Source organism: Hibiscus syriacus, unplaced genomic scaffold, assembly GCF_006381635.1.
Source record: "Hibiscus syriacus cultivar Baekdansim isolate YM2019G1 unplaced genomic scaffold, ASM638163v2 tig00113719_pilon, whole genome shotgun sequence".
In the NCBI taxonomy this organism is placed as follows: Eukaryota; Viridiplantae; Streptophyta; class Magnoliopsida; order Malvales; family Malvaceae; genus Hibiscus; species Hibiscus syriacus.
The window spans coordinates 628,276-643,346 of NW_024063467.1; the positions used below are offsets into that span (position 1 = coordinate 628,276).

Consider the following 15,071-nt stretch of genomic DNA (forward strand, 5'->3'; position numbering starts at 1 on the left):
GCTCCTAACAGATCCTGCATGCTTGAACGTAAGCTCGAACTGGAGCTGAACAATACCTGTTCGAGAAGGCCACTCCGTCGGTTAAAATGCAGCTAGCCTAATGAAGAACAAGCAGCACTGCAGCCTTTATGCCTTGTTTATCACCCTCGGGAATCCTTTCAAAGATGCAAGCCCCAACAAGGTAGTGCTCAACGTTAGCACCGCATGAAAGTATCTTATTTCTTTGATCAAAAACCGAAGAATCTTCCGGAAAATTTTCCTGGGGGATGCAACTTTTAAAGGCATGTACATGGAGATGACAAAAAGGTGCAGCACTGATTCCATGACTGCTTCAACTAGGAACACCCCCCCCCCCAACCCAAATTCAGTTCCTTTAGCATGTGTATACTGTATTGGAACCTAAATTTGTATGATGATGTTAAAGAATATCTAATTGCTGCAGCCAGACCTTTTCCTATACTCGAGAAGATTGAATACTTCAGCTAGCCAGAAGCCTGGAAACGAACTTTGATGAACCCAGTTCAGCCAAGCTTTAGTTGATTTTACAAACTCGACTCTGTACAGATTATACCATGTCAAGTAACCACTTACAACATCAAGATACGATTCTACAGGAAGAGGTTCGCCAGAATAAATGGTCTATCAAACGTCTTACAGCCACAGGAATCAATTTGTTGACGGTTTTATCATTCACAAAGCATTGATCCTGAACTGGTCCTGAACACTGATCCATGGCAGATTACTACTTATCAGTCACCTCCACAAGCCACCTCACTTCCCTGCACTTCCCTGCACTTCCAACCGTATTCCTAAAATTTCCATTATGGTTCCTTACTGAACTATTAGCCATAAGACACAAAGGACATTCAGATCAGTAAACCTTCAGAATTTACATGATAACACTGGCTTGGTTGGGTGAAGGGGAGCTGGGACTAATATTTAGTGATGAGTTCATCATAGCATGATCCTTCAGAAGCTGTCGAGAAACACGACCAGCCAATACAGACTGTCCATCATAAAAACCATTTGGTAGCTTTGGCATGCTTCCAAGACCCTCTTGCAAATTAGCTGATTGTTTCAGATAACCGAAAGGAATAGCATCAGTGCCCCTGTCAAAGGTGTATATGAGCCCGAAGTGATCTGTGGGCTAAATATGGGAGAAGGAGACATTCTTCCACTCCGATGTGGCGATCTTGAATGCAAAAGAGGGCTTCCTATGGAAGAAACTCAAGACAAATGAACAGCATGTTGCTCCGACTCCAAGGAGGAATAATTCCTTGCTTGGCCAATGCCCTGTGAAGCCAATGAGCCAGCAAAAACAATAACAATAGGTAACTTGCGAAAGTTCACAAATTAAACATGCATAACAAAGTCAGACTACAAACACAAACAGGCATAACAACGAAAAAGTCTGCATCTGGACAAAGCTGCAATATACATTCAAATGAGAAAGTAAGCAATAGGTAAACTGGTATCTGCCAAGCGCCAGGTAAACTGGTATCTGCCAAGTGCCAATGGTCAAGCATTAAGTTACAACATGACTAAGACATAGAGGATATCATAGAACCGCAATCGGGCATATCTAAAGGCAAGACGATGTTTGTTCAGATTATATGACAATTTTCAGCATCCCCCATGCATGGTTTCATATTAATGGTCCATATTACAACCCGGTAACTTATCACATGACGACGATTTCAGAATAAATTACTCAAGTTAAATAGTGAAGCCTCTCCACAGCAGCAGCATTTAAGCATAGACATTAGCACAAGGATGATTGACCCAGCTAATATTTATATAGAAACTGATTCATTGGTTATAGCCAAAATGAACCTTTCTAAGTTAATAAACGAAATGATATAGAGCACAGTCGCAACCTAATTACAAATTAGGTAAAGCAATATGAGAAAAATACCAGAGCTTTCACCGCATTTGTAACACCAGGGGCAGGATCTGAAGGCTCAGGATCTGGAGTAGACCTTTCCAAAGGAGCAGCATATTTTACAAATGGGTGATCTAAAAGCTGTGCCGCTGTAGGACGATGTAGTGGATTATTTTGCAAACACTGCCGCACAAAATCTTTTCCTTCATCTGAGAGGTAATCTGGAATGGTTGGAAGTTCCTTACTATTTCCAATCTTGAACATAGCAGCAACCTGACGTGAAAAACTCAGACAAATCAAAATGAAAACTTTAATTAGATAATATGCTTGAAATTTTATTTTTATACGCCGAAAAGAAATATAATTAAAGACAACTAAACAGCTCTAAAATTTCAAGTATACTATCCTTGCTATTTTTACAACTGACCCCTTTATACTGATTCCTAGGTTTTGTTGTAGCCATTTCTAAAACAGTGCATCCGAGACTCCATATATCCACAGCAAGGGTTCACCCACTTGAATTCCTTATAACCTGGGGAAGGTTTCACAGTTGAAGAAAGCTAAAACCAGATACACAATAGTTTTCCCCCCTAAGTGATGGACTAGAACTTGATGTAACCCTTCAAATCAAAGACAAAATTAAGTCTGACCTCAGGTGCCATCCAATAAGGGCTTCCTTTAAACGAAAGTGGACATGACCGCCCTGCAATCTGCAAAGCATGTGTTTTAAAAGTAGGAAATCACCTTGAAGGAGAAAACCTTATAGTTGAATAATAATGTAGCATAAATGAGTCGCAATATAATCTCCACAACCTTGGACTACCTCAAGTTCAATCTGATTAAATTCACTTAAAACAAAAATGATTAAGCATGCACGTACATGCTTTGCCATCCCAAAATCTGCCAACTTAACGCCACGACCAGTATGTGTGCTCCTTTAATATCTCTGCCCAAGAAATAGAGAACAGGATGGTGAATGGTATTTTTTCTTTGAGAAAAAAATCAACAGACAGCTTCCCGTGAAGCTTTCAAAAATATTAGATGCCTAACTGACTTACCTGTGGACAGTAGACTTCGAATGTAGGTATGCAAGGCCAGACAAGATCTGTTGAGTATAACTTCGAATTGCTGGCTCACCAAGTTGCCCGTACTCCTGAAGAAGTTTATAAATTGACCCACCAGACACATACTCAAGGTATATGTAAAGCCTGTCATCTACCTGTAAAAAATTTTCCCGAAGTTCTGTAAGTTAATCATAATAATCCTCCTTGCCTTGGCCTTTTTTTCTGATAAAATGCTTACATGTTATAGTAAACTTTAGTCTGGTAGTTAAAGTAACCATAAATATAGTTCCCAAAAGTTTATTAGGATTATATGATTCACCATTTCTCAATATTAAAGAGCAATGCTTCCTGATAGAATCCTTTCGACAATGGAACTTTTAAATATGTTAAACAAAAATTTTAACATAACCATACTCGACTTCTAGTCATAGTTCACTATTTCTCAATATATAAAGTGCAACTCTTTTAGATAGAAGCCAGAACCCTTTTGGTCTGTAAATGTTCTAAATAACCGTAGCAATACAAGATGTCAGGACCAATGAACAGAATGCCATACATGGGACACACCTTTTCGGACCCATAGTATTGCACAATGTTTGGATGCCGTAAACAGCTCAATAAACACTGAATATTTACACAGCTCAATATAGACTAGCTAAGGAAAGGTGTTACCGAAAATGTTATTAATACTTTAATATTTCCGGTAAAACGCTACCTCAAATACTGAATATTAGGCTGCCGTAGGGAGACATCGCCAGACAGATGTCTGAGGCAAAACTGACGGAGTTGTCTTGTCTGAAACGTTGATTTCAGAATATTAAAGGGAGACATCCCGAGAGAGAGAGGATGTCTGAGGCAAAACTGACGGAATTGTCTTATGTGAAACGTTGAATTCAGAATATTAAAGATAAATGAATATTATTATTAATCATAAAATATTTTAAAAACAAATAAATATATAGAAGCAGCTGAAAATTTCCACGTGCGTTCATTTTTTTTTACATTGATATTCTTCAATTGGATCTGATTCCTTCCTCTCTTTTGTTGCTTTTGGTGTTTTCTTTCTCAAAAAAACTAATTTAAATAATAATAAATAACAATAATAATAAGGGTATATTGCACAAGTAATTATTATTTTAATCATATATATCTAATTCAATAATCAATTAATCCGAATTATAAAACTTGAACTAATTTTGTTGGTGCATTTGAACTTACATTGATGGAATTGCTTAATCTAATCTATGGTACTCTGGCAGATTTAAGGACATGGTTGCGCTTGTTTTGAAAACCTAGTGATTGCAGCATAAGAATGTGGCAAAATTTGTCTAATACGTAAAGGCGACGTGTTACAATAAAAAATATATTTTTTTAAATTTTTATCCTCAATGTGATAAAAATTAATAAAAAATTATTTAGACTTGTAACTCATCACCTCGACGTGAAGAGTTCCTTAAACATTGTAACAAATATCATAGATCCCAAATTAAAAATCTAACAACCCTATTTTTCCAATTATATTTTCTGCCTACCGTATAGGACCTACAAAACCCAGTAAATGTTATAAAATAAGTTAAACCCATCACGCCCACGTGACGAGTTTTCGTAAATAATATTTTTATTCAAACGTGACGAGTTTTAAAAAATATATAATTATTTTGTTAAAACTCGTCATATTCACGTGATGAGTTCCAAATCATTGTAACAAATATCGTAGATCTTAAATTAATTTTAGAGATGATCTAATATATCAATCTTTTATCCGCCTAACCTGGTGGACCAATTTTACCTAAGAAATGTTTCACTCTCAAAGCCCATTTGTTGTAAACCGGCAGCCATGTCCGGTTCTGAATTAGGACCAATAGAGATTGTTTACATCGATTACCGGCCATATAAGCCCATTTGATTTTCTTAATTTTTCTTTTTATATTCAGGTATTGACATTTAATACAAACTGAATAAATTCTAACTCGATTTGATTTTATAAAATTATATTTTCTAAAAAAATAGATTTGAATATTTTTTTAATGTTAGATCAAATCGATTCGAATTTAAGTTTTTTTAGTGAAAAATACTTGTTATAATCCAACCCAAAAATAATAATATATTTGACTTTTATATATTTGAGAATAATTATTATGATACACATCTATATCTTTTTTTTTCAATTAAATCTTTATTTTATCAGATAAAAATAAAAATTATATAAGTGTATGTGTCGAGACAAATCGGATCAAATTTTAAATCAGAAAAAACTTCTTTTAATATCAAATCAAATCGGGTGACGGGTGAATGAGTATTATGCTTAGATGATTCGATTAGAGTGAGCCAAAAACTCAACCCGAACCATAACAATCCCTATTTACATCCTACAAAGAATCACTTCACTTGAAATTGTTAAACACTGATTAATTTGGCAGAATCGGAAAAGGTTTAAAAGGAAAAGAAAATGGACTCACTTCTCGCCTTGTTTCTATTTGGAATATTTATTTTATTTTTGAAATCACTCAATTTCCATTGATGGGGTAAAGTCAAACTCTTAAGACAGAGAAAAAACTGTGCTTGAATTGTTTTCCTCGTCTACACGACATGAACTCGATAATTTACTTTAGGATAAATTACAAATTGCATCACTAAACTTTACCCTTTCTCTAATTTTGCTTACTGAACTTTAAAAATGTTCATTTTCCTCACTAAACTTAATATATTGCTTTTTTTACTTAACTATACTCCATCTCCTATTTTGGTCACTTCATCATTAAATAGTTAACGACATTAAAAACGATGTTTAAAAAAACAAAATTTTCACAAAACAACGTCGTTTTGCATCTACATAACAACTCATTTTAACGCCGTTAACTATTTAACGGCCGAGTGACCAAAAGAACCTAATGTATTAAGTTCAGTGAGAAAATTGAAAAGATTTAAAGTACGGTGAGTGAAGTAAAGTTCAGTTACTAAATTTGTAATTTACCCTTTACTTTAAACCGACAAGTGAGAGATAAAGAAAAGAAAAACATCAAATTTGAAGCTTATACTCGGTAAAAACAGATCAATAACATAAACACAGGGATAGGAGAAAAGGCACCAGAACATAAGTGAGCCCTCAAAATCCCCCCATTGATCTTTATAATAATGTGGATGGTGAAGAAGCAGAGTCCATTTATGTTGGGCACAGCTTGTTACATCTTTTCTGTCTTTGATTTTTGTGGACAGATATATTAAAGCTTTGGCTGCTACCTAACCAAACATTGTTCTGCTTATGCTTAGCCAGCATATATATTGCTGGCATCAACCATTAATGGCCATCATTCTATGGCCTACTATGGACTTCATCGCTTTAATGATCCATGCCCTACAAAACAAATGTCTATTAAAACCGTATGGACTTATCAACCACTTCTGCACCAAACATGTTCCCTCTGGCTTCAATGCTATGCAGAATTCTTGTGCCTAATTACCATGTTATCCGGACTCGAACGTTATTGTCAGGTATATGCATGCCTAAAGATCGTATTCTTGTACCTATATATATATGTATATATATTATATATGAATATATATATATATTATATATGAATATATATATATGTGTGTGTGAAGAAAAACAGAGTTTGGATAACTAGCTTAACTAGATGCAAATTATCTGAACACCAAACTATGAATCCCTCAAGACTTGAAGTATGAAGGTGTGCTCGTTTTGGTTCGAACTAAGCGTATATCCTACAAGAGTCCTTAGACCTCAGTACTTTCGATGTACGCATATGCAAAGCGACTAAATCCCGTCGTGTAGTGAGAAACGGGAGAGATGTCCAAATCCCGATTATTACTATTTGAGGCCAATGTATGAACCACAAAAATCACCAAATGAGCTACATATTACCATAGACGGAGCTATGTTGGGACCCAAAGGGGCCCTGACCCCTGTAAAATTTTATATATTCGATAGATTTTGATCTAATAGTATTTCGACTCATGTAAAAAAAAATTCAAATTAGAAAAAAGTTATTAAATATTCTATCAAGTAAATGCTGAACTAAAGGAGGATAATCCCATGTTCTTAAATTTTTTTGTCTAATAACAATTTAGGTCATTGTAAGTTTAAATACTAGACATATTATGCATTGTCTTCTGAATTTTGAGTTTAAATACCTAATAAGCCATTGTATTTTTCTTAAAAAGTTCAATATTTCGGCCTCTGCCAATATTTCATCTTGGCTACTAGCATGAAGAAAAAAAATATCCTTCTTACTATTAAATATTTGAAAGAAGAGAATAATAGTAATAATACAACACTACATGTGGATTGTGGATACTTTGTTTTTGGTATAACACTAGGTAAAGAAATATTAAAAGACTGCCCTATCAGTACCCACACTGTTTATCCCTATGAACTATTCGCTCGCCGGATCATCTTTTAGGTCGTAAGGAATAAATACTCTTCTGACCACTGAAAATAGCCTTTTAGTTCACTTCACCATCTAATTATACCGAGACTATCGAAGAAAGTACAAACTTCGGATAAAACAACTGAAAGGCTAGTGGTTTAGTGTTGTTGCAAATCCATTAAACCAGTTTTATGACTTTATGCATTGATGTGAAACTAAGTTGCATAGTTTACAAAATCAGCTGACCTCTGGCTGCAACATAGGGAAGAAACTCCAGTTGTTACCGGGTCTAGCTTCCTTTCCGGCAACCTTTTCATTCGCCCACCACTTGGACCTGACAGTGGGCTTATCAGAAGCTTCACCTTTTCTGTTGTCAAAGTCGAACTCTTTAATTGACCCGAGAGTAACAGAACGATGCTTTTGATAACAATGGTCCTCTTCAGCTTCTCCTGAAACCTTTTCATCTGTTTCTTTGGATGTGTCTCCAATAAATAGCTCAAAAGAACTTTCTTGATCATTTGTTAGTCCATCTTTCTCTACCCTGCCCTGCTCCGCCAAGTCCTTCGGATATTCATAATCTGGCAAGATTCTGCTTGAAACCAATGACTTGTTTTTGAGGCACCGTGCGACATCTTCCCCATTCAATTCAAAAGAGACCCTGTGATCAACTATAATCTCATCGTTTTTAGGTCCATTTGCCGGATTAGAAAGCAATGCTACCTTAGAAATTTGACTCTCCACAAGTAGACCATCTCTTGAGGCAGGACCCAAACCATCAGGTGCCAATGTTCCCGAACCCAATCTTGAACCCAAACCCAGACCATCTAGAGCCACGCATCCAGAAGCCAGTCGTGAACCTTGCCCTAGTCCATCTGGTGTCAATGATCCAGATCCTAGCCTAGAACCCCATTTTCGAGTAGTAAAATGTTCAAATCCTAAGATTTTGGGAGCCTCCCCCATGCGGAACTCAATGATTGGACGTCTATCAGGAAAAGGAGAGGATGTTCCAGAATTAGAGATTACTGACCCGGGTGATATGAGATTACCACCAGGGCTCCCGGGGTATATTTGACAAGCCTGAAATTCATAATGGGACAATCCGAATTTCTGATTGATCCCGCTGTTTCTCCGAGCACGCTCCAAGGAAGAAGTCAGCAATTGAGCAAACGGTACTTCAGGGGATGAAGGTGTAGTCAGTTGAACAGGTTCTGGAGGGGGTGTAAAAGGAGCTGTGGATGGTTCAGTTGTCAAAGTAGAGAATACAGGTGGTGTGACTAACTGGGTTTCATGTGCATAAGGGCCTGTGGCAAAAATGGATGCAGGTCCACGGGGAGAGTAGGCGTTAACGGAAAGGGAAATTAGGGATTGCAATCCAGCCGGTGATTGGGTGGCAGATGGAGGATCCGATTGCAGGAATGATACAGGAGATGAGGGAGGGGCGATAAAGGGCATTACAATGCCAGTCGGATTGCTTACATTTTCGGCAGTTGAAACTGCAGCTCCAGGTGCCACTGGTTCAGTGATAAGGACAGCATGGCCAATTCGCTTACTGTTCTTATGAGATCCGAAACACCAGTAAAAGCTCCAGCAGCTTCCCCATCGTTTCTTCTGTTGTTAAATAAAAGAGCGTGATTCAGTATTCCATACAGAAAATAAGTTATTTTCATCCTCAAGCACTCTCTATAAGGCATTGAATGATATAGGTAAATTGGTTTCAACTCTCAACTGCTAGAATAAGATGCCAATGAAAGATTAATGAATGGCAAGATCAACAAATAACTATCTGTTACCGGCCTACCGCAACATGATAATGACTACATCACAATAACTAGTTCCGCATAAAAATTGATAATTTTTTTCTGCCTGGATCTTATCGTTGCAATATGTTTATAAAACTCCGCTTTCCATTTTCCTTTGTTGGCTGCAGATCAAATTGCATTCTTCCTAGATTAAGATTTCATAGGCAGTTCAATATGATGGCAAAAGAGACGTAAATCACTTGTATCAAATATCAAAATGAGCTCCATTGCTTTTAAATTGTGTAAACCAAATCGACTAATTTTCCACTGGAAGGCAATATTAGAGAGTTCTTCGGTAGGATAACACTAGAATGAATAGAGGAGCTGCTTCACCAACCCAAACCGTGAAGTAATTGTAGAAAACTGACCGAACAAACTTGAAACTACCAGAAAGATTACCTTTTCACTTAAAAAGAAAAAGAATTAATTTCTTAAACTCAAATCTGCTCCTTAAAGTATACGCGTAAAGCGATCTTTTTATTTCTTTTTAACTTTTTAATTGAATTCCAATGATAAGATTTTCATTTTTGCTGTTTATTCTTAAGAAGCATGAAAAGCAAAAAGGTAAAACTATAACCTTGAGTTGACTACCTACCTCAGCTAAAGTTTAGAACTCAAAATCCGAATTTCAATTAGTTTCAGTTTTCCCTCAGTTTCTTGGCAACCAAACAGAGACCGAAGAAAATTAAAGTTCAATACTGAAAACGGATCACAAATAAGTTTCAGATTTTTCAACACCGAGAACAACAAGCAAATAACATAAACAAGAGATTTTTCAAAAAAAAATCAGAAAATCGCGAAATTAACTTTTCTCAATTCAGAAGAGAGCTTAAGAAATCTGAAAATCGCGAATTTCCGGTACTTTTCTCGGCAGCCAATCATGAAAAACAAAAAAACAAAAGATTTTTTTTAGAAAGACTACTAGTGAAAGTGGATATACCTGAACTGTGGTAGGCTGGACTCTGGACTCGGCTGAGACGATGGCGGAGGCAGCGGCGTTAACGGTTACAACGCTGTCGTTTACACTTCTCATCTTCGATTTATAATCTTATTACGATGCGTTATTAACATCAGCTTCATGTAACTTCAAATCTATTCTAACTCTCAAGATTCAACAAATCTCAAACAACGATTTGAAGACAACTTGAGTGAAATGATATAATGAAATTAAAAAATCGAAACTTTTTTTTTGTTTAAATTAATTCGTATAGATCAGCTGAGAGCTCTGATTTCCTTTTCTTGCCTTCTCTTCCAGTTCGATTCTCATCCCGTCGTTTTCCTCCAGTTTTCATCCATTTTGCACCGAGCTATTGCCACGTCAGCCTAAGAGATGATGGGGGCCCACTGCTTTTAGTTTTTCTTTTTCTATTTGTTGCAATCAGTTGTATTTTGCTTTCTTTTTTTCCGGATGAAATTTAAAAAGTAAAATATATTTTACTTTTATTTTAGTTTTACAATAATTATTATTATATTTAATCGAATGATCTCCGTGATTAAAATAACAATTATTATTTTTTAAAATCTTGAGTTTTAACACAATTAGGCCGGTAAATAATCGAACGAAATTTTTTGTTTGCGATCGTTCATTAATAAATTTAACTTTTTCATGTTCGTTTATGTTTGTTCATTTAAATAATAAACGAACGTAAACGAACATAACATTAATTGGGTTTATATTTGAGAAAAGTTTTTTTTTCAAATAATTATAGGATTTATATTTTCTTTAATTGATTTTAGTATTTTTTTATTTAAGTTTAAAATTAATGGAAATTAAAAATATTAATGTGTTTAAAATTAAAATTTATTAAGTCTCTGTAATTCAAATGGGTTTAAAGAATATAAACGAACATAAACAAACATAAACGAATGACCAAAAATGAATGACCAAAAATGAATGAATAAAAACGAACGTGATTATCGAACGTTCACGAATATAAATGAACGAATATTTTTTTCTTATTCATTCATTTAATTAAACGGACATAAAATCTCATTCATAATCGTTTATTTAAAAATATTCTTATGTAAATTTTATATAATATGTATCAAATTTTAGGGGAATGATGCCATAAGAAAGTTTACGAAGGTCCGAACACGATAACGGTTAACGAATTTTATTTCGTAGCTAATAATTTGACGGGATTGCCCTTTCAACTTATTCAAAATTTCTGATGATGCCACTCAGTTATGGCGAAAAGAGCCAGTAAGGTGTGAGAAACTCGTGACTTTTGTAATGTAATGTGCTTGCCGTCTGTTGTTGTGTTGTATTTTTTTATTAAAATAAGTATTTAAAAATATTTTATTGATTAAAATGGGCACATAAAACATTTATTAATTAAAATAGATATTTGAAGTATTGAATTTTTTTATCTGAAGTCTTATTTAATTAATATCACATGTCAAATTTTTTAGAATTTAAATAAAAAAATATTTAATACTTTAAATACCTATTTTGATTAAAAAATTATTTTAAGTACTTTAATAAAAATATGATATATTTTAGGGGCTTATTTGTTATATAAGCCAACAAAAATATCAATAGGTTAAATTTGTTAGAATCGAGACTACTGTCTGATTTTATGTTGAGTATTGTCAATTATTATAAATTTATGAGGTGTGAAATTAGATTATCAATAAAAAAACATCTAAATTATATGAGAATTAAATTTTCTAGAAGTGTGATCGTTCTCCTTTACCTTCTTGCTTCATCTTTAATGGCATAAAGTTTGTATAATTCATAAATAAGGATGGATATAGGTTAGATTGGATAAAGTTTCGGGCTAGTCCAACTTGGGAAAAATACTTCCTCCACTTTAAACTTCATCGATCCAATTTTAAGAAAATTCTATCGACTTAAAATTCAACTCGCTCTTTGAAGTAAAATTCCCATCCTATATATATATATATATATATATATATATATATATTGTAAATAGAAACTTAATTGGAAAAAAATAAAGATATAAAATATTATTATAATTATATTTAAATGTATAAGAAATTATTACACTATTATCTTAAGAAGAAAGTCATAAATTTAAATACATTATCCTTCAATAAAATTTAGATCCATTAACTGAATTAATTTTTAAAAAAAATCAAACTCAATAAAATAAAATCAAACTAAAAATTATGGTAAATTAAGCATTTAATGCATAAACTATCTGATTTGGTTCATTTTAGTACCTAAACTTTTAATTTTTACAAAACTTAATATTAAATTTTGAACGGGAATATTGAAATAAAACAAAAACTAAAACTTTTAACGGTGTGTATTAAAATAGAATAAAAATGAAACTTTAAGCATAATTTAAAAAAATTAAAAACTTAAATACTAAACGGACCAAAATTATTAATTTAGATATTAACGCATAATTTACCCTAAAAACTATCAACCTTAAATCTCAACATTTTGATATTAGACGCTCGCACTCCTTATATCTATAGTACTCGAACTCAAATATTTAAAAGTAATAATTATTCTTTTTACTATGGATGTGATTTAATTCGTGTAGTATTAATATTATTTTGTTTGGTGTTTACATTGGAACAAGGGAAAGTGTTTTTGTCAAGATTGTGCACGTGTGCTCATCCACTTGTTGGGATTATGTGAATTACGTGGGACAACGAAATTCCCCCATTTTTCTAAACTATTGCTTTTGCACGGTTGCCTTGGTACCCCGTTTATCTTTTCGCCTCCTTTTGATTGTGACATCCCAACACCTTCTTCTTTATTGTTTATTTCATCTTATTTTCAAATGCAATCTTTTTCGATAATGACACTCATTAGCATGCTATATGATTTAGGGTTAGAGTGATGAAGATGTATAACTCTAAGGGCCAAAAATACCATTTAACTCTAAAACCTATGTATCATCTTTCGGTTTTAATAGAAGGGCTAATTGCGGAATAAATCCTCAAACTATGGTTTGGATTTCACACATAATGAAAAACGACGTTATGAACGGACATTTTTCTTTTATAGACTATGAAATAACCTCAAAACTTTTTCTCATCATTTTAAGAAAAACCCTAGTTTGGTATCCCTTTTAATTTGTCAATGATAAAAGTTTCATATCAATAAAAGTAGTCCATGTCAGCAGACGTGGCTTTTATGTTACCCTTTCATTTATGATTTAACACCTCGGTTACTAGAATACGAGTAAATAAAAAATTTGGTGAGTAAATTGATTTTTTTTTAAAATTTGATATCTAAAATAGGAGTAAAAAGAAAATTGATTGATGAAAGTTATAATTTAACCTAAAATCATTTGTTACTTTCGATTGAAACAAATTAGCTTTTTACCTTTTCATATCCTACACGAGTGGGAACTAGGAAAGTGAATCATCATAACTTGGATCTTTATAACCCCATAATGAAATAAATTTTAAAAATAAAATAAATTATATATACATTAAAGAGAATAAAGGTAAACATGACCTAAAAAGCACATCTTCTTTATATATATATATATTATAAAACTTTTAGTTTTATACAAATTTTAAGATTATTAGATGAAATTTTAAGCCAATAATTAAAAATATATTTCATAATAATTATACATTAAATAGTATTTGTCTTTGTTTGATTGGTAGGTGTTTAATAGGTTTGGAAAGTAACCCTGTTTTTTATGTAATAAGATTCATTCCATTAATGGATGTCACATTTTTTTATTAATATAAGATATTATATGTTCAAAGATAAACTCTCAACCTTTCGACACTGAATGCTCACACCCTTGGTTTTTATAGTGCTCAAACTCGAGTTTCTTTATCATTGAGACCATTCGATTCGTGCAGGTATGTCACATTTTTCCATCCATGTGAAAGCATCAAATATGATAACATCTTTACATTTTTCTCATACCAAAGTGGTCCTAATGCAACCCGAACTGATTTAATTAGGTCAAATTCTATTTCTAATTAAGAATTGGATTAAAAAAAATCTTTAGTTTTTAGATTGAATTTAGATGAATATCAAGTTGTTTACATAGACTCGAACTCAATACATTACTTAAACGATATCAAACTGCTTACGATTTGAACTAAACATATATTTTTATATTTAATTTGTAAGTAATCAAGCAAATGAAATCAATTATTTAAAGGCGTGGCCCAGTGACGGAGGGCACGCAATGGATATTTTAGAAACTGTCCCGCAAATTGGGTGGATGCGCGTGGTTGTGGGCCTACAAGGCTAAAGCTAAACCGGCATACCACATGCAGAAGCCACAAAAGTAGGTGAAAGGCTTTAATATGAACAAATCATGTCCTCAATAATAATACATTATGTATTCTCAACGTTTAATGTAACAATTATTTTGATTTTTTATTAAATTATTTTAATTGCTATTATTTTATTTTCTATTGATCGACTAATCCGGATCATATACTGTAGAGGTAAGAGTTACCCTCCCAACCCAGTTTACTCCATTAACAATCGGATACTGCAGAGGTAAGAGTTACCCTCCCAACATAGTTTACTCAATTTACAATCGTCAGGATTTGAACTCTGATACTGCTTAAAGAATCTAGTGTCTCGTCACATTAGACCACTGGTTTATTGGTATTAACGATCATCATTAATTGTTAACATAATATATATTATATACACATACCTTACAAATATAACTGCTTAAAATCGTGACTTCTAAATTTTTATTTTTTTCAAAGCATACTTAAAATTTAGTTTTTGTTTCATTTTAGTATATTGTTTAAAAACTTAACATTAAGTTTTGAAAATATTGAAAATCTAGGTATTAAAACAGATCAAAATTGATAGTTTATGTATTAAACGCGTTAAGTTTTTAATGACAAGTACTAAAATGATTATGGGTTTGAATTTTTTTTAAAAGCTTAGGTATTAAAAGAATTACAATTAATAATTTAAGTACTAAATACGTAATTTACCCATCATTAAACGTGCGAGCATCTCAAG

At 33.2% G+C, this 15,071-nt stretch overlaps 1 protein-coding gene and 1 pseudogene across 1 annotated transcript; both read right to left on the bottom strand.

Annotated features, from left to right (window-relative positions):
- Nucleotides 1–786: 786 nt before the first annotated feature.
- Nucleotides 787–4,785, bottom strand: LOC120186744 (annotated as a pseudogene).
- Nucleotides 4,786–6,059: 1,274 nt separating this feature from the next.
- LOC120186791 lies at nt 6,060–10,490 on the bottom strand. Its single transcript, XM_039190640.1, has 4 exons — nt 10,334–10,490; nt 10,074–10,263; nt 7,581–8,942; nt 6,060–6,301 (listed from the first exon to the last, which is right to left on the bottom strand). Exons 2-4 carry the CDS (start codon nt 10,164–10,166, stop codon nt 6,287–6,289), a joined length of 1,470 nt encoding a protein of 489 aa, XP_039046571.1. The 5' UTR covers nt 10,167–10,263; nt 10,334–10,490; the 3' UTR covers nt 6,060–6,286.
- Nucleotides 10,491–15,071: the final 4,581 nt, after the last annotated feature.

Bases quoted from the DNA above. Each gene is read 5' to 3' on its own strand.
- LOC120186791 (XM_039190640.1), bottom strand. From the start codon at position 10,166: ATGAGAAGTGTAAACGACAGCGTTGTAACCGTTAACGCCGCTGCCTCC. The intron at 8,943-10,073 runs GTATATCCACTT...ATTTAACAACAG, and splicing joins TCCAGCCTACCACAGTTCAG to AAGAAACGATGGGGAAGCTG.